At 41.0% G+C, this 18,513-nt stretch overlaps 1 protein-coding gene across 3 annotated transcripts; it reads right to left on the bottom strand.

Annotated features, from left to right (window-relative positions):
- Positions 1–7: 7 nt before the first annotated feature.
- C1GALT1 (core 1 synthase, glycoprotein-N-acetylgalactosamine 3-beta-galactosyltransferase 1) lies at positions 8–17,336 on the bottom strand. Of its 3 annotated transcripts, none has more exons than XM_039388603.1 (4): positions 17,233–17,336; positions 11,133–11,372; positions 8,748–9,415; positions 8–405 (listed from the first exon to the last, which is right to left on the bottom strand). In XM_039388603.1, the coding sequence occupies exons 2-4, from the start codon at positions 11,353–11,355 to the stop codon at positions 220–222; spliced, it is 1,077 nt and encodes a 358-aa protein (XP_039244537.1). In that variant the 5' UTR covers positions 11,356–11,372; positions 17,233–17,336; the 3' UTR covers positions 8–219. The 3 variants fall into 3 exon arrangements, with proteins under 3 accessions (XP_039244537.1, XP_027604878.1, XP_027604879.1); XM_027749077.2 differs by lacking the exon at positions 8–405 and adding an exon at positions 2,918–7,393 and having other exon boundaries at positions 17,233–17,335; XM_027749078.2 differs by lacking the exons at positions 8–405; positions 17,233–17,336 and adding exons at positions 2,918–7,393; positions 16,431–16,586.
- Positions 17,337–18,513: the final 1,177 nt, after the last annotated feature.

The raw sequence follows: 18,513 nt of genomic DNA on the forward strand, positions 1-18,513 counted from the left end.
TCAGGATTTGGCCATAAGTTAACATTTGTCTTAAATGTCAGACTCTCCATCTCCAGGGGCAGGGACCAGCATGACAGTACTTAAGAGCACAACATTTGGGTGATTCCCAGTTAAGAATTCATGTGGGACAGTGGGAAAAAAAAAAAAAATTAGTAGTCTGAGGTTTTAAAGCTGTAGGGTACTCATGCACATTAATATCTAAGTCTTTCTGATCAGTTCTTAGACAGAGGAAGAAGAGTGAAAACCTTGACTACCTGAGACCATGCAGGATCCAGCAGCTGTTGGGGAACACTGAAAACTCAGGATGGAACTAGGAAACAGCAGCACCAGGAGGCTGATCTGGTTCTTCATGTGATTGAAGCTATTGACTAAGCTCCTTTCCTTGCAGTCAGTTAGGATCTTATCCTAAGAGCAGAAAAGAATCAGAAGGCAAGGCATTGCTGGAAGCCAGGTTAGAAATTCAAAGCAGCAAAGCAGCCTTTTTGGCTCTAAGATGCCAAAGTGATGGCTACACACACACACACACACACACACACACACACATACAAACCAGTTTGGTTTTGTACAACTCCAGAATAGTACTGCAAACTTGCATACCTACTCAAGTAAAGTTTTAGAGTTTAAATTAGAGGAAATAACTTCTTATTTAAAAACTTATCAACTTCTTATTTAAAAACCATTACTGTGAAACCCCCATCTCGAAATGATAAAACCTGGTTCCAGCTCTTGCTTTGGAAGTGACCAGCTTTAGGCTGATTTTAAAACCTGCTGTAAGTCCATAAGTTTACTGAAGGCATTGTACCATCTCAGGTACAGACCTGCAGAGCTGCCACCACTCCGGACTGTGAACATGACAGTGCTCCAGCTGGTACCACATACTCCTCAAAAGGCACTTGGCAGAGCAGGTGGTGGAACTACTGACAGGAAAAGGAAAGGAAAAAAGAGGAAGGGAAGAAAACACCTCCAAAGAAGGTTACACCTTAGATATGGCAAAAGAATTGACACTTTCTCACCCCCAGCGCTGTGTAACACATGAGAAGCTCCGGGTAGAACTGGGACACTGAGGCGTGACGTTTTGGTCAGTACAGTGCAGAGTCTGGCACTTGAGGCTTCAGCCTCCCTAATAAACAGAAAAGCATTTTTGGGGGAGGAAGGAAAGAAGGGACTGTACTTCTGTCTTGTACTTTCACCACGAAGGTGGAGTGTTATACACAACAGAATTGGGCTGAGGGAGTCTCAAGAGTTAAAAGGAGAGCCTGTGGATCACAGCTCAAAACCACATCAGATCCAAATTCCAGTGTTAACAAAAGCATACATAAAAGTAGCCTTCCTGCCATGTTTTTTTACTAACCAGTGATGAGAGCATCTTTACAGTTTGTTTTTATTGGTGTTTTAAGCAGTCTTGCAGGAATATATATTAGAAAGCTGAAAAAATGAAGAGCTCAGGTTACATTTCTGAATGACATATTTTCCTTTATAAATGCCAAATATCATCGTAACCTAAAAGTGAGATCCCACGATCCATCTGTTTTGCCAAGTCTATGTTAAATTTCTTTATGTGTGGAACAATGAGTGTTCACTGCAGGGCTCTGATTTTCTCACTTACTCCTCATATAGTTGTCAGAATAAGCCCCTCATCACCAAATTTCTGGAACTCACGGGAGGGCCTCATGAAGGTGAAACTGTCAGAAGGGAAGAAAGGCTGCTAAACATTCTGCAGCGAGAGCCAGGATGAACAATACACAGGCTTATCTTCCTTGCAGCTTAGAACAAACTTAGCAGTTCCGGGGTGTAAGATGTTTACTTAAATCACCTTTTAGTTGGCACTAGTGCACAGGGAAGAACTCTAGGAAAATTCTCTTGAGCCAGTTAGCTTTCTGTAAGTGAGCTGGCTACAGGAGCTCACTTTTAAAGATATATGACTGTGTCTACAGCTTCTGGTAATCAAATAGGTGGTGTCTGTTACATATGAATATAAAAACAAAAAAAGCAAGCAAAGCAAACCCACACTTGCAAAACACTCTTTGTCCCGAGTAGCAGCTATAGCTTTTGCTCTGCCCTGCAATGCACTGGGTGTAGTTTGATCCTGAGAGTTTGAAAGTTACAGCAGCACCACATAAAAACATAACCTGTGCCTGAAACTAAAGAGGAGCTTTTATCATCTATTCAACTGGCTCTTGTTCCTTAGCTGAAATATCCCAGCTTTTGAGCACAGTTTAATTGGTTGTCACCCACTTCCTGTACTTTGAAATGAAACAGCTAATTAATTCAGGTTAATAGTATTAACAGGGTCTATTGCAGTGCTTAAGGTAACAACACACAGCTGTACTGTGCTTGTGCCTACACCTTATCCAATAACCAGCATTCTGGATGTCAAGACACCTCCCATCTGCCAAAGTGTAATATTCTTTACTGCTGAATACTATTCTGCATGAACATCTAGGTTAGAAAGCACAACATTTAAATCTTAATAGGGTTTTTTTCAGAAATAAGAGGCTCACTGAAAAAATAAATCATTTTAAAAAAGAAAAAGGTGGTTAATTTTGAACAGTTTTGCTTTTATCTTTGAGGTATCAGCTGTAGTCAGTTCACTCAGGACTCTGGAGTGAGTGTCTGGAGACACTGAAAAATCAGGACAATGCAGAAACAACTGCCTGCTTATGCGAATCTGGGACTAGCACTTAAAAAATACTTATTTAACACTTAAAAAAATTACTATCTTTGTTTTGAAGGTAGCTTGCTATTTGTTAATAGCATAAATATAGAATCACAGAATCATAGCAAGTGTGAGAATCTTTTTTAATTTCCTGTACCCACCCAAAAAAAAAAAGTAAGAATGTTTTTATTAGGCTAAACTGTGCTGCTATACCACACAGCTAGCATGCAGGAGGGGAAATGAAGACAGACATGAACTGTGTATGAGATAACTTATTTTATTTATTCAATTCTCAACTTAATTTTGATGCTAAAAATTGGTCAAAGGCACTTCAAAGAAGATATTTAAGAAACAAATCCTTATGGTGATCATTCCAGACAAGTCACCAACTTTTATCTACCGTTAGGAACACAGCTACCCATAACTGCAAAGTGAAACATTCACAGGTTTTAAGTGGAGTATACTGTCCAGCAGCAAGATTCAATTCTTTTAAACTATTAATAACATTTGTGGAGTATTTTAAATACAGTATGGTAGAACAAAGCAAATTACACTTTTAGAGTTCCACAGAAAATTTCTTGACAGAAAAAGGACAAAACTGCCTTTCCCAGTGGTCCTGTATTGAGGAATCCATTTTCATCTGTGCGTGCATTATCAGTATCAGTAGCAGGTACAGCAGAGAAATAACCCACACTTTTCTGTCGTACAAAGGCAAAACACTCTGCTCAGATAACAAACTGTTCGTAAGAGCTACTCTATCAGCTACTCACTGAAATTTATAATTCTGGAAGCAAAACAGAACAAAGGGCAACATGTGAAGAAAAAGTAATTTTTAATATACACCCCCACCAAAGCAAAACAAAGTGTCCTTAAAGGCAAAAGGTACTGGGAAAAGAGCTTCCACAAAATGAGAACAGGTATTAACATCATCAGTGTGTAAACTCTTAAACAAGACCAATACAGACTGCAAAAAATGAATTGGGAGTGAAAGAAGATTAAAATTGGTCTTGTTCTGCAAACCAAGATTAATCTCCTCTGATTAAGAACAGTGATCAGGAGGTAACTTCTTGGCATTCTCAATCTTTGTGAACTGAAAAGCACTTAATACAAGGTTAAAATGTTACTCTGTCACACTAAGAGACATTTCCACGTCCACTGCCTAGTAATTTCAAGAAAACAGTTCCAAATTTTTAAATGGATCATTTAAATCACTACAGTGCCAACAGAAGCTTTTAGTTTTTATAAAATGAAGAAATCTCTCTTAGAAACAAAACCAAACCAAACCAGAGAGCAATAACCTGCATGGCCTAAGTGAGTCCATGTTCCTGTGCTTCAGAAAGTCTCTCCACCTGAAATACAGCCTTCCTTGGGCCGCAAAAATGCTCAAACTCAATAAATACTTTCTCAAAGCATAAAGATCTGAGAGTGAAATAACAAAGTACTAGTAGTAGCATAGTATTGTACATGAAAATTATACTAACTGTTCACATTCCAATCTTGTCTACTGAGGCTTCTGAAGGCAGTGAGATAGAAACCAATTATTCCAGAGGTATCAGCTCATGGTTATGGCAATACAGTTCAACAGCGAACAACAGGCCTCTGTTATAATCACAGAATGTAAAACCCGATACTTTTCTACCTTGTCTGGAAGGAAACAAAATTCTTTGTAGTGCTGTTAAAAAGGCAAAAGAAATAGATTCAGAGACCTATGTACAAGGACACTTTAAAACAAAGCAAGAATGGACATTTCAAGAAAAGGCTACTCGTTTCTCCAGACAGGACACCCACTCACCATAAGGTAGTATGTCCTTAGCCTTATTCCCTTCAGAAATGGAACCTGTCTCTTTATTTTTCCAGTCTCTCTGAGGTCCTGCATGTTTTGTGGAAAGGGATATTCCTGCCCTGCTCTGCTAAATTTACAAGCCCCAGCTGGGCCGCAGATAAGAATTAGAACTGCTGCTGAGAAAAGGCTTCACCATGAGCTCAACAGTGGCTGGTTTACCTTGTCACCTCAGCAAACAACCTGCGTGAAGCTCAAACATCCCACTACCTGCTTCCTCCTGTCCACTTGAGACTTATGTAGGATGAAACTGCAAAGCCAGAGTCGGGATAGTCAGGATAGTAAGGAATATGAAGAGAAAATGATGTTGTTTCATAAGGCAGCATAGGGCAAACATATGACAAAAATCTGCAGAAAATATGCAGGATTAGTTCTGCCTGTTGCGGTAGAAAATATTTTAATCCCCACAGATGAACTGAGAAAGAAATCAGGAATAAAGGAACTGTACAGTAGTTCAGTAGCTCTTCTACATGGGCTGAATTTACAAAGAGATTAGGTTGGGATCTTGATTTCATTTTATACCTTCCTTAAGTATTCTTAATATTTTAACTGCATGTTTGAACAGTGCCACTGGAGTTACCAATTCCATATGGATTTCACAATATGATTGGTTTGTGCTGCACATGGGATAAACATTTAGCTCACAAAAGGAAGCCCCTCTCAGCATGGTAACATCCACTGTCCTGTGGACAAACATCCCTCTGACTAGAGCAAACTGAAAACTTCTTCCTTTTTTAAACCAATGCAGTTATAATTTTCTGCTAAAGTCTATGAACATAAAATAAAGCTCATGTCCCTATCAGTACTTCAGAGGCAGTCCTGCTTATGAAAGACCAATAGATTTAACCCTGCAAGAACTACATGTTTAATTAATACTATATGAATTCAGCCTACATTCAGGCAGAGATGATGTATGCAGCATTTCAACACCATGAGCTGTTTCAGTAATTACCATTGTTGCAGAGCAATGGTCAGAAAGGAAGTCATGACTTTACTGTTGGACAACATATAGAACCTCAATCTGTACTAGAACTACCTTTGAAAAAAAAAATTCCAGTACTTTATGGTAACACCTTCTTCCAGGAACATCCTGAAGGACAGCAGTAGTAATTAAGGCTGTCTGCTACCAGTATGTGCCCTTTCCAAAACAATGACTGGAGGTATTTAGGTTATGTCCAAATTCATCAATATGATGAAGGTGAAAAGTAATAAAAACATGAAGAAACTTTTGTTCAAGTGTGGAATAAAGAAACATTACATGTCATGCTTAATCCCATCCCCCCCTACTGCTATTCACTCAATTTGAAAAGGAGAAAACCAGAAAGTTTTATGTTAACTCTATAAAACATAGGTTTGGCCTCTGAAAAAAATTCAGTAATTAAAACACCTATTTTGTCCCACACCAAGAAAGTGTTTCCAGTTAAGAGGCAGAGATACTTATGAAGTAGTGGAGAAAGTTAATGCACTTTGAAAGATTCCTACATTCAGGCTGGCTTACCTGAATTACTATATGCTTCAGCTTCAGAAAGAACAAAATAAGGATCATTTACCACTTTGTACTGAAAAAGGGTACAAGAAGCAGATACAGAAGAAATTTTTTAAGTGGAGAAAAAAATATCCAGAAAAGTGCAATTAAGTACTTCAGCCAAATAAACTGGCTTTCCTGCAGTTTTAGAACAGGACTTGTTCGTATATGAAAACTTTAATCTCTAAGTACAGCGATGTGAAAATTAAACAGAAACAAACTAATTATAATAGTGGCTGAAACCAGGTTGTTACAATGGCACTGTAACTTTGCTAAGATACTATTCTTTCCGGTTTACCTAGAAGGTGGGATGGAAGACAGACTTCTATTTCAAAAAGCATCTACCTTATGTTAAGAAATACTCAGATTAATTTTTATCTCCATTCAACCAACAGGATGAGTTAATAAGAGAAAAAAAAAAAAGCCACAGGCAAATATGTAAGCAGCTTGCATCACCTCAGCAACTTAAACAACAGTAACCATTTCTAGGTTTCTCCTTAAAACAGTAGTGATCCAACTTCATATTGTTTTGTACAACAGAGACTTAAAATTTTTAAAACTAACTCATAGCAGTGAATACCATTTCTGAAACAACGCAGATTAATCTTGTGTCTGAATTTCTGCCTATTCATAATAACCAGTCTGTTGTTAAGGCAAAGCAGACTTGAGACTCTTACTATTGTGCCTCTCCCTTCCTTTTAGGGCAAGATACACAAAGTATCTTCAAGATGCTGGTAATACTAGAGAAAGCCATCATGAAGTGTTTGACTGGGCAGCATCCAATTTCGAGTATTAAAACTGACTGAACAGAGAGGAAACAGCGGAGAACAGAAAAAGGAACAGATATACTGTATGATTATCTGTGAACCCACCCACTATGTTTTTTATACAAATTCTTCCAGGTATTAATGTTACAGAACAATCTCCTATTTCACAGCTTTTGGGCCCCAAATCTTTGTAAGCGGGGCTCCAAGGTAACACTCTCCCAAACAGTCAGAGCCAGCACCAGACTCTATTGAACACAGTGTGACAGGAACTTCTGCCAACTTGATTTTTGAAATAAGAATTGCCAGGAGTAATTTCAGTCCACAAGCTTCATGCACGAGTTTGAGGAGACTCTTACTCATTGTACTGGCTTCTTTTTGGTTTCTTCAAAGTCTAATTATCTCTCAGAAATTTTTTGCTTTAGCTTTTGATTATCCTCCAGTACTTCATTTTTGCTCTGCTCTTCTGGATTCTTTGACAAATCAGGATTGTACCGATACAAATACCCATACGGACGAAGATGATAAATCAAATATTCCAAATGATACATAGTCATAGAATCAACATAATGGAATGAAACTGCTAGATCGGAGCAGCATCCAGGACCCTGAAACACAAAACAAGGCAAAATAATCACCAAGAAATGCAAAGCATGCCCTGGACCATGGATTCAGGGAGAATTCAAAGAAATACTTGATTTAATGGTAGGAAATTCACTATCATCAGTTACATATATACTTCAAAACTTAATGTTAAGCAAGCAAAATGTACCAGACATATCTGCCACAGCATCTTTTCAAAATAAAGCTGACAAAGTCTTTTGCTTCCGTGATCAAGCCAGTGAAAAAACTAGCTGCCCTCATCAATGTCAGAGGCTTTGATATGAGACAAATATGACAGGACAAATCAAACTGGTGACTTCCATTATGGATCAGTTACAGATGGAACTGTCCACAGCTCAGCTACCTGTACACTGCAGCCATAGCTAAAGCTGCTGCATCCTGGCACACTAGAGTACATCATAGCTGGTTTAAGCTACAGAAATGCTCTAGCTCCTGAATACAAGTATAAAAATAGATGCTGCTTTCCAATGAAAAGAATCCACTAAAAAAACTAGACTCTCTTTTTCAGCTTTAATATGTAAAAAATCCCAAATCCTGTCCTTGAATTTTTCCACCTATGCTGATCTCGAAGCTCTCTGAAAAAAATAACTGCTCCCCCACCCATGCTTTTTTTTTTGACCCTGGAAATTTCAGATGTGGAACATAAAGGAGAATCCTGATGTTCTTCCTGTAAGAATGTTTCCATTTGTAAATGCTATTTTTGATGCTACAACAAAAGAATTAAAAAAAGTTTTGCCAACTCTTGTGGTTGCCTTCATTTCTACAGAAGGGAGTCAAGTCCAATACAACTATACAAGGAAATCTGATCCTATTTCCTTGTTGGAGTCATGTTTTTATTTCTGTACCAGGCAATGTTTATTCTTCTGCATTTTTTTAAATGCAATTCACTTACATGTACATTTTAACAACTTTCAATAAAACAGTGAGGGCAGGGCAGGTAGTGCAGTGCAGAGTTCAAGTTGGGTTGAGAAGCTAGGAACACTTTGTGTGAGATATGGGGGAACAGAACAGTAACTTTGCAAGGACAATACTAGTGGTAACACTTGACAAACGTGTCAAAAAGGTTTCACAATTTTTTGCTGTCCATAAAACACAGCAAAACAGCAAAAGTAGTTTAAGATTCACTACCTCTTCTGGAACATTAACTTTTTAGCATCAACTTCAGTTGATTAGTGTATTTAACACATCTACACACGTAGATGTCAGAGGATGTCACAAAAAAATCTTTATTTCTAAAATATATTGAGCTGCTATTAAACTGCTAATTAACACATCACACGCTCATACACATCCTAAGATACACTTCACAGAATGAGTACCAGGTTCCTAAGGACTTACCTCTACAGCAGGATAGTAATTGTAATTCCAGTACCAGAATGTTTTTGGTAGATATCCTCTGATTAAGTGATGTTCTGGAACAAAGGGATGAAAGGTTTCTCTACCACTTGTATCCCTAGAATCTCCTGCTTCCACATTAATGATCTCCATGCATTTTCCTAGTGCTAGATCTTCAATAGAGGAACTATGAGAGCATTTATTCGTTTTAAATGCAGCAACAAATCTCTTCAGAGCTTCTTTGCTCAGAACATACCCTGCTCCTCCACTCATGTAGCCCTGCTTCACATAAGGCTTAAATCTTCGTCCAAAGTATATTGGTTGTTCTGGACTGTATTTTGAAAGAAGCCATCTCAAATTGTCCAGTATAACATATGTATCATCATCTGCTTTCATAAACCAATCAGCATCATCAAAATAATGGTCATATACATATTGAAAAGCTTTAATAGTCTTCCAGTACAGTTGGTCTCTGCCTTCTTTGGTTTCTAGGCCCACAGTTGGGAAGTCTTTATTTTCTTCAGAGCTCATAAAAAGTACTTTATTACAGCGTTGAGCCCAAGTGGCCTTAACATGCTTGGCTTTCTTTTCTAGATTTTGAGGTCCAGTCATGACCCAACACAGTATTTTCACCTTCTGATACAGCCCCTCTGCAATATTTTTATCCTCATCTAAAAAAAAAGAGGAAAGTTGCAAACCAGTATTAGACTTTATTGCAAAACAAACTAGGAGCAATCTCCCCCCAGATATTCTGTTTCCAGATCAGAAAAAACATGTAGACAGAAAAGAGGCTTTTGATTCCCAAATGTACCAGTTAACAAACTCACTGTTAGATTTCAGAAGGAAACAAGCAAGACTAAAAGCCAAGACACTAAAATTCTTAAAGTTACTTCAACTTCACAGGATAAAGGACACCATAAGAGTCATATCAAAATGAGTATCTGTTCAGGGAAGCGTGGCTTTAGCAAACCTTGATTTCTATATAAAAGCTGTTCAGAAGCAATCTCTTTATGGTGTTTGGAGGCCTAATCAAAATTTAAAATATTTTTGCTATTCACAGTGAACACTACTTAAAGATTACAACATAGAAAGGCCAAAAAGCTAATAAGCTTTTTTACATATATTCACGTTTAACTAACTAAGCCTAATGAATATTTCTAAAATAGCAACATATTTTTCAAGAACAACGCAGATGGTAAGCCAGAAATAATTTATTACCAAACCAAATTAAATCTTATTTGTAAAAAAAAAAACCAGATTAAATAAGTTAGGATACTATGAAACTAGTATTATTGTTGTGCTAAAATGTTTTTATTTGCAGACAGTCCAGCAGAATAAACACAGTTACCTGAGGTGTGTAATATAACATTTTTCAAGCTGCCAAAGCATTCATTTCCGTCAAAGAAACATTTTCACTAGATACATACAGAAAGATTTTAACTCATGTAAAAGAATATTCCATGGAGAGTAAGATCTGCATAACTGGTATCATAAAATATTCCTGCTTACACTTTATGCAACTACAGATCAGATTTCTTCGTAACAATGTGCTACTCACATTTGTAGCAATGTGAAACTCACAAACTCCTCTTACAAAGTTCAGAGTTTAAATATGTTTAAATAACCAACTATTTACTAACATCTTCAGCATATGCATTACAGTGCAATTTTTCTCATCCAAGCTGTCCCTACTCAAAAACTATCTGTATTTAGGATTTAGAATGAACTTATTTAATGAGAAATGTCAAATGTAAAAGTAGTCCTGAAGTATCTGAAGGGTCTACCTTCTCTGGAAAAATAAAAATAACCAGAGTGCGAGAGAATTTCTCTGGTTTTGACTGCAAACAGCAAAGTGTGCTTGGACTGCTGCAAAATCAGCTTGGCAAGCCATGTCCACAGTGACTCCCTCCGTCCTCCCTCCCAGCCCCAATTCCATGTTTTACTAATCACATCAAAAAGTGAGTTTCTTTTTTTATAGCTTTATCTTAGAGGCTAGATCAAAAGTTAGAAGTGGTGCAAAATTAGTTCCTTATGGCTAAAAAGCAATTCAGCCAGATCTATAATGCCAGCAAATATATCTGCTCGGTAAAACTGTCATTTGACATCAGTATTTCATTTCAGAAGTCACTGCTACACACAAGTCTGGATACAGAAGTTGGACAATCAGTTGGACTCGCAGGAAAAAAAAATCACTCCTGTAATAAAAATGTGAACAAAGAAAACGAGGTTCAGTAGAACCTCAAGAAAACAAAGTTATTTAGATACAACCTGAACATGGGGAAAGGAAAAGAAAATTATTCATATAAATCCTTGGCAGTGAAGAAAGCAGCATTTTGCAATGCATGAAAAGGGAGGACTTTATCTCATTAGGTAGGTGTAACAAAATACCTTTATGCTGTCCAGCATCCGCATTGAAATTCATTTGTCCTTGCAACTGATTGTTATCAATATCTGCTGAGTGTTGACCATGTGGATCGTTGTGAAGAACATGAGGCTGGATCTTAACTTGTTCTTCTAGTATAATGCTAAACAGAAGATAGCAGATGAAAAATCCTATTGCTGATCCAAAAGTGAAGGTTAGAAGGTTCATCAAAGACTTAGAAGAGGCCATCTCCTGAAGGTAAGACACTGTAAAAACCAAATGAAAAATACACTAAGCTTAAAGCTTAACACAGAAATCAAATCCAAAAAATCAAGGACTAAATCTCTGAAAGCAGCAAACTCAGTTCTAGCTCAGATTCAGCTCCCGTAAGCTCGCACAGAAGTTTAAGCACATCCATTGTACATCCATTGATAAGTTTAGTGCAAAAGGCCTATCATATATTCTTTATCTTAAAATTAGAAAGGAGAGTAATAAATCACAGTAGTGGCTGTACATTAAAAAAACTACACATTACATTTATACGACATTGATATAAGAATGTATACACTGAAGTAGCTTTATAAAACTGTAATATATGTTGACTTTTTTATTCTCTTCATCCCACGAAACTGTGCTTTAAAATGTAATACCCAAATCTTCTATGAGCTAAAAGATGATGATCTATAGCAATTTACAGGTCAAGATACAGCATGATCATGAGGTGTTCTTAAAATTCCAGGAGTAAGTATATTACAGGAATCCTTTAGCAGATGTCAATCACAAGTAGGTTTTGAAGATTATAAAAGCAAATCTACTCCCAAATTAGGGCAGTTTTCCTTAAACTTTTAGGAAGTAGTGAGGATAGACTTTCAGAAGAAAGAGTAAGATGACATCTGAATTTTCATACAGAAACACCCATTTTTAAAATGAAGAGAAGAAAGTGCATCAGCCTTAAGGCCTCTTTTACACTTCAAAAACTTGTATTCCAGTAATAAAAAAACCCCTGCATTTCAGCCACACCCTTGCTCCTCAGAAACTAAAGGATTTGGGTGACCATTTTTTATTAAACCAAATCAGCATGTACGTCTGCATAAAGGGAGCTTTATACATCCAAAATAAGTATGAATTTTAATATATTAAACGCTTGAAAACCAATTTCTAAGGCCTGAGGTTTTTTCATCTTTGCAAAGAGTGGAGATATTTTCTAATAACTCATGACTAAACTACAAAAACATTGACTGCTAAATATATACTGGATTCAAGCCAGAGCCTTGCAAACAAGTCAATGATGTTCCCTCCCTTAGGATCATTATTAATGACAGCAGGCAGAACCCAAATAAGTGCATTAGGGAGCCAAAAAAAGAAAATTATGGAACGTACAGAGCATCAATGAAAACCATCGATCAGAGCAGAGCTACAGCCACCAAAACAACTCGTTTAGCCTGCTCCCCCCTTCACTCATTGGCTGTACGGTCTATCGGAAACAGGCTGTCCCCAAGCAAGCAAGAATGAATCACTGTGCAGTAACATGCATGCCAAAGTCCAGCTGTCTGTCTGTCCTTTCACCCTCCTGAAGGAAAAGTAGAGAGGACGGAATGCAAGTGTGCACGTTGCTAGGTTGGCACTTTCAGAAATCCATCAGATTTACTGCATACATGCAGATTAAGATCATTTGAGAGTGAAGCGGCTCTAACGTGATAATGCTTTTCTTTCTGCACTGCTAGAAAAAAGAAATAAAACTGAAAACACAGCTTGACACACAAAATAAAAATCAAGAAATGTAAAGGCTGTATAAAATTCACATGATTATAACTGTGGTTGATAAGGAGCTCTGAAAACACATCATACAATTTGTTAATCGCATATTGTCTTCCGTCACTTTAGTGCTACATCTTGGTGGAGATGAATGATTGCCTTTAGACAGCACATCTCAAAGTATAAAATGGACTGTATAATCATTTGTGACCCAGGCCTTGAAAAAATTACTTGGTTTCCAGCTTTATTTCTATTCTTTTATGCCACTAAATTGAGAAGAAAACATGAGGATTTTGAGCAGCCTTTGAGAATGCAAAAGACCAATTGTAATAAAATTACTAGTTTTTTGGGTTTGCTTTCCACAGAGTCCCCTCAAAATTTGCAATACACAAAGGGAAATGGCCACAATAAAACAATGCCTTCCTTCAGCATATTAAAAGAAGGAAAAAAATAAAAACCCATGCATGCACACAGTGTAGCTACAGCACTTTCTCCATTGTTCTACTTTTCAATATTAGATGTCTCTCTGCCATACGATTTCAGCTATCTGCTCTAACAACTCATTACTCTTGCTTGGAGAGGAAAAAAAAGAAAACCAATTGAAAATAGCTGCAGCTTATTTAACCATGGAATTAAGTTAAATGGGATTCTTCAGAAAAAAAAAATGTATTGGAAATGCTAAAAAAGTGCATCACATTAGATGCTCTGTCAATCAGAAGCTGATTTGGCAGTACTTCACACACAAAGAGGATTTCTCAGAGTAGGTAGGTAGTTGCGTTTCATATTTGATATGAAATGCCTCTAGTTACAGTTTTCAATCTAAAATAATCTGCTTATCATTCTATCAATTTTATACCAACAGACTGGATAACTACAAATGTGTGTGAGTGTGTATCCATATGTTTATAAACTCCAACAGTAAACTGGACAGAAAACTTAATTCTGTCACAACATAACAGTCATTTTAGATTTGGCTCCAAATTTATGTTTTGTGAATCAATGGTTTCTACATCTTCAAGCTTACAGAAAAACTGCTGAACCCGGCAGCCCACCGAAGACAAGGCTGCTGCAATTCCATGTCCCCAGATCCAGCCAGGCTGAGGATGTATTCCCATAGTTATGCATGCAAAGATGGATATACACATGGCTGACCACACAGATTAACACAGCTAAAAGAGGTGTTCATGCAAACACAATCATGGTCCGGCCTTATGCTGCTCATCGCCTTAGCTGACAAGCACAAAAGTTTGTTAGTGGGTAATACACACACATGTACAAGGTGGATACCTCCAGTAACTGGCCTCAGACCCTCAATCTATTCAGGAACCAACCTGAGATCCTCAGCGTCCCCAGAGCCCTACTCTGTTCTCAAATTGAAGACTCTTTGATCTTACTAGCACTTGTCCCACACTTTCAGTTGCCTCAAAACCTGGCTCCCAAGCCTCTTAATTCCACTCACTGGCTAGCTCTGAGTGGCATTCACTAGCAATCACACACTGGCATACTTGCCAAGACAATACCCTTGCACCCCAGTGTCCCCAGTTATGAGCACTCCCAACACACCAGCCTCTGTGACTTATGGTCTCCACTCCAGCTGCTGGCATTTAGACCCTCACTCACTCCACTGTCTCCAGTTGCTGGCACACCAGACACAAGTCCCTACTTATTTATTGTATGTGTTACTTACTGTGTGTCTCCAATTGCTGCACTTAGAGTTCAGTATGCACACATAAATGCAGCACAAAGTCCTCCCTTGTCCAGAAAAACAGTTGGAAGTGCAGCTTAATGAGCAAAGGCAGGGCACAGTCAAACATACTGACCAGCCACTTGTTTCCAACTGACCAGGCCTTTTATCTTATCCTTTCATTTTCCTGTACTTGTTTCCTTCCTTTAGACTCACCCTTGAGCACCCCATAAATTCTGTACAGTCACAAGATACTTTGCTCCTGAATCCCATAATATGTCCCTTATTTTCTAGGCAGTTAGCCCCCTCAATCTTGTGAGCTGCTTGAGACAGCCTTCCTGGTGACTTCTCTTGCTCACGTCACACCTGGGCAGTGGGGCTGGTGGCTCTCCAGTGACAGAACCAGGGGCTGCTTCCTCTGATGAGACTGAATCCCTCCTGTTCCTGCTGTGCCTCTGTGCAGTCCTGGTGACAAGCTTTTTAACATGTCAATCTAAATTACTGCTCTCACTCTGCTACAACAGTGTGTTAAAGTCACCTTCCCAAGCCATTGGAAACTTAGGGAACACCCACGCAATAGGAATATATGATACTGGAGCTTGCCTCATTCCCAAATGCCCAAAAAGAAACAACTCAACCACCTCTAAAATTAATACTTTCACACAATCTTTGAACCATGTAACTTTCTGAGCTTGTTTAAAGGGGAAACACATTCAACAAAAAAAAACCCAACCAACTAACCAACCAAAAAAAAACCCCAAAAAACAAAAACCCACAACCAGCCAACCATCAAATCTGAGATTTTGAAATTTACAGAATGCAGAACATAACTCTAATTTTACCCATATTTATCCCAGTATCATTCTGTAATCACTTTAAGATTTGATGAATCAACAATGAGAAATGTGGTTAAAACCATATACACAGCTAGCTCTTTCTTGTATCCCTTACTTAGGAAATGAGGGGGAAGCTCTGAGGCCCCAGGATGAAACAGGACCTAAATATACTCTGAGAGCTGCACAAATAGCAATGAAATTGATCTCTACCACCATGTCCTTAACAGTCACATCAGAATACTTTAAGTCAAAATGGAGAAAAAAACACAGTTAGCTGTGCAATGCATGAGAAAGGTCTTTTGCTAAGCAACGTTTATTGCTAGGTGCTTTATATATTCACATGCTTCTAAAATGAAAACATATGCACAAGTTGTACATAATGTTGCATGTATCGAGAATTACTGTGAGGTGCTGCAGTTTCCCATCGACTAAGCACAGATTATACTTTTCCACTTAAACAAAAAAACTAAACCAATGCTGTGAGCATTTCTTTGGAGAGGAACTCTTCACATTAAAAAAATCCTGCTTTTTCTACCAAAAAATACAAACTAAGTATAGGTGGACAACAACTGCACTGAAACCAGACGCGTATCAATCAATCCAAAGCACAGGTGCGCGGGAAGGAAGATTTGGTGACCTCCTTCCTCATTCCAAAAGCCCGCGCCCGCGGCTTCCTAGACCTCTCGCAGCCCAGCCCCTGCCCAGGCCGTCAGCCCAGGAAGTCGCGCTGCGGGGGCAGAAGCAGCGATTCCCCCCTCCACAAGCACCTCGCTGCCTGCGCTGAGCTCCGCGGCACTGGCGTTGTTCCCAGGAGACCGCTCGTCCGGCGCCCCTCCTTCCCCGGTGGGCGGCCGGGCACCTGCTGTCCGCGCACCGCGGGTTCCCTGCTCGCCGCCGGCGGGACACGCCGGCCGCACTCTCCCGCCCTGTCCCCGAAGGGAGGAGGCCCCTCCGGTGGTTCCCTCCGCGTCGCCCCCGCGAGCGGGACGCTGCCCCCCGAGGCCTGACCGCCCCCCCCGGCCCGGCCCGGCGCCCGCTCCCCCCCTCACCTCGCAGGCCGGCGGGGCCCCGGCGCGCGATCAGCCGCGCGCCGGCGCGCGGGCACCCGCTGGCCGCGCGCAGGGCAGGAAGCCGAGGGCGAGCGCGCCGCGGGACCCGCCGGACCCTCCGCGCCGCGGTGCCGGCGCTGCCAGTGCCGGCGGCCCCATCCCGCGGCCGCCCCGCGCCGCGCTGCGGGCCGCCCCCGGGGCGGGCGGAGGAGCGGCACCGCCCCGCCGCCCGCTCCTCGGGCGGAGAGCGCCCGGGAGGCGTGGCCGGCCCGGCACGGGCGCTTTTAACCCTTCTCCCGCCGCGGCGGCGGCTTCGCCGCGTGGCACCGCGCGCGTCCCTCCCGCTCCGGCGCGTGCGGGGCCGCCACCCACTGTGTCCTTCCTTCCTTTGCTCCCTCCGCTCCCTCTGCGGGCACGGGAATGCGCCCTTCCTTCTCGTCCGCCGGCAGTGCGGCCACGTCGTCGGGCCGGGCCGCGAGTGGCAGCGGCGCCTCCCGTGCGGGGAGGCCCCGGCGTGGCGGCGGCGATGGGCGAGGGCGGGTGACCCGAGTCGGGGCCGCAGCGTGAGAGCGGCGGGCAGCTCGGCTGCCGCGCTCCGTGGCTCGGTCACGGCTTCGAGCAGTGCGGGGAAAAAACGTGCCGGGGGAAGGGGAGGGTCCGGGAGGAACGGGGGAGCTCAGAGCGGCACCTTCCCGGGGCGCCCAGGGGTCGGTGAGCGGCGCGGCGCTCCAGCAGTGCATGCCCGGCACGGTCAGTAGGGAAATGCCCCGGGCACTGTCCGCCCACCCTTCCACCGCGTTACCTTGCTCTTCCCTGCCTGGGAGAGGCTGTGCTAGGCGCTCGGGCCGGGCTGCGGAGCTCCGCTGCGCTCCAGCCCTTCATTCCCTCACTTCAGCCGGTCTGGAGCTGCTGCTCTTCCGAAATACCATTAGGCAACTGCAAGGGGTGTTGCTAGGATACCGAGCCCTCTGCAATCGCTCCTTATCTCCCTGTGCTAACGCTGCCTACCTTTCCAACATCTCTGACGTTTATCTCTCGGTATCTTTCCGTAAGAAAAATCTCTTAAATAAGAGGGATTGCAGATTTAAAAGGTGTTTTTCATTATCATGTAACTGAAGGATAGAATTTTTGCTAACAGTGGGTAGTTAGTGGATCTCTGTAGTTAATAGGGAGAGTATTTGTGTTGTAGTTTGTTTGGGGGTTCGGTTTTTTTGGGGGGTACTGGGTGCAGGTACGTGCAAACAAGAATTGGTCCCTCCTGAAGGCTCCTAGTGTTTCTGTAAATGGAAATTGCAGAGTCTGTGAAACCAAAAAAAAAAAAAAGTCTGTCTTCTTGTTTCCCTTTTTTTTCATCCCCACCACATTTTGATAGGAGTACTGTCCATCCCATTTCCAGAGCATGCATTAAATTTCTGAAATAGATCAAGTGAAGTTTTCAAACTGTCTTATACTACAGATAATGCAGCATGTCTGAGTTGAACGCATGACTTCCATTTTGCTTGGTGAACTCTAAAGCCTGGTCTTGCATCACAGGAGCTCTACTGTCAAGGACTATATCCCATGTATATTACGTACACATATATTTATGCATGAAGTGCTACACTTTTTTCATACTGATGTGTTCATTGAGCTGTTTCAGTCTCTGTTAGGCTAGTTTGAAAGGAAATTTTCAAAGAGAGAAGGTGGAATGTATTGTAATTTAACAAAAGTCTCTCACGGCTTGCCTATTAATGTTGGTACATAAAGTTTGCTTTAACAAATGTGACTTTTTTGGCCACGTTGTAATGGCTGTGTAATATTTTAGGGAGATATTTACATACCACACATACGAGCAGTTTTTGTTTGGTTGGTTTTGGGGTTTTTTTCACTCAGGGATAGGTGAGCAGTCTCTTACAGTTCAGAGTAAGGAAATGTGCCCCTGCAAGGGACTGTCCTGCATATGCAGTGGTAGCAAACAATTCCACACCTTCTACTGTTCAGCACTGCTTTGCATAACACACTGCCTGTGGGTGGATACATAGAGGGAAAAGCCATTCTTGTTCTGAGTCAGAAAGGGGAAGCAGGCCTGGTGCTCTCTCTTGTT

Source organism: Pipra filicauda, unplaced genomic scaffold (genome assembly GCF_003945595.2).
Source record: "Pipra filicauda isolate LSUMZ 115617 unplaced genomic scaffold, ASM394559v2 scaffold66_size7647185_pilon, whole genome shotgun sequence".
Classification (NCBI taxonomy): domain Eukaryota; kingdom Metazoa; phylum Chordata; class Aves; order Passeriformes; family Pipridae; genus Pipra; species Pipra filicauda.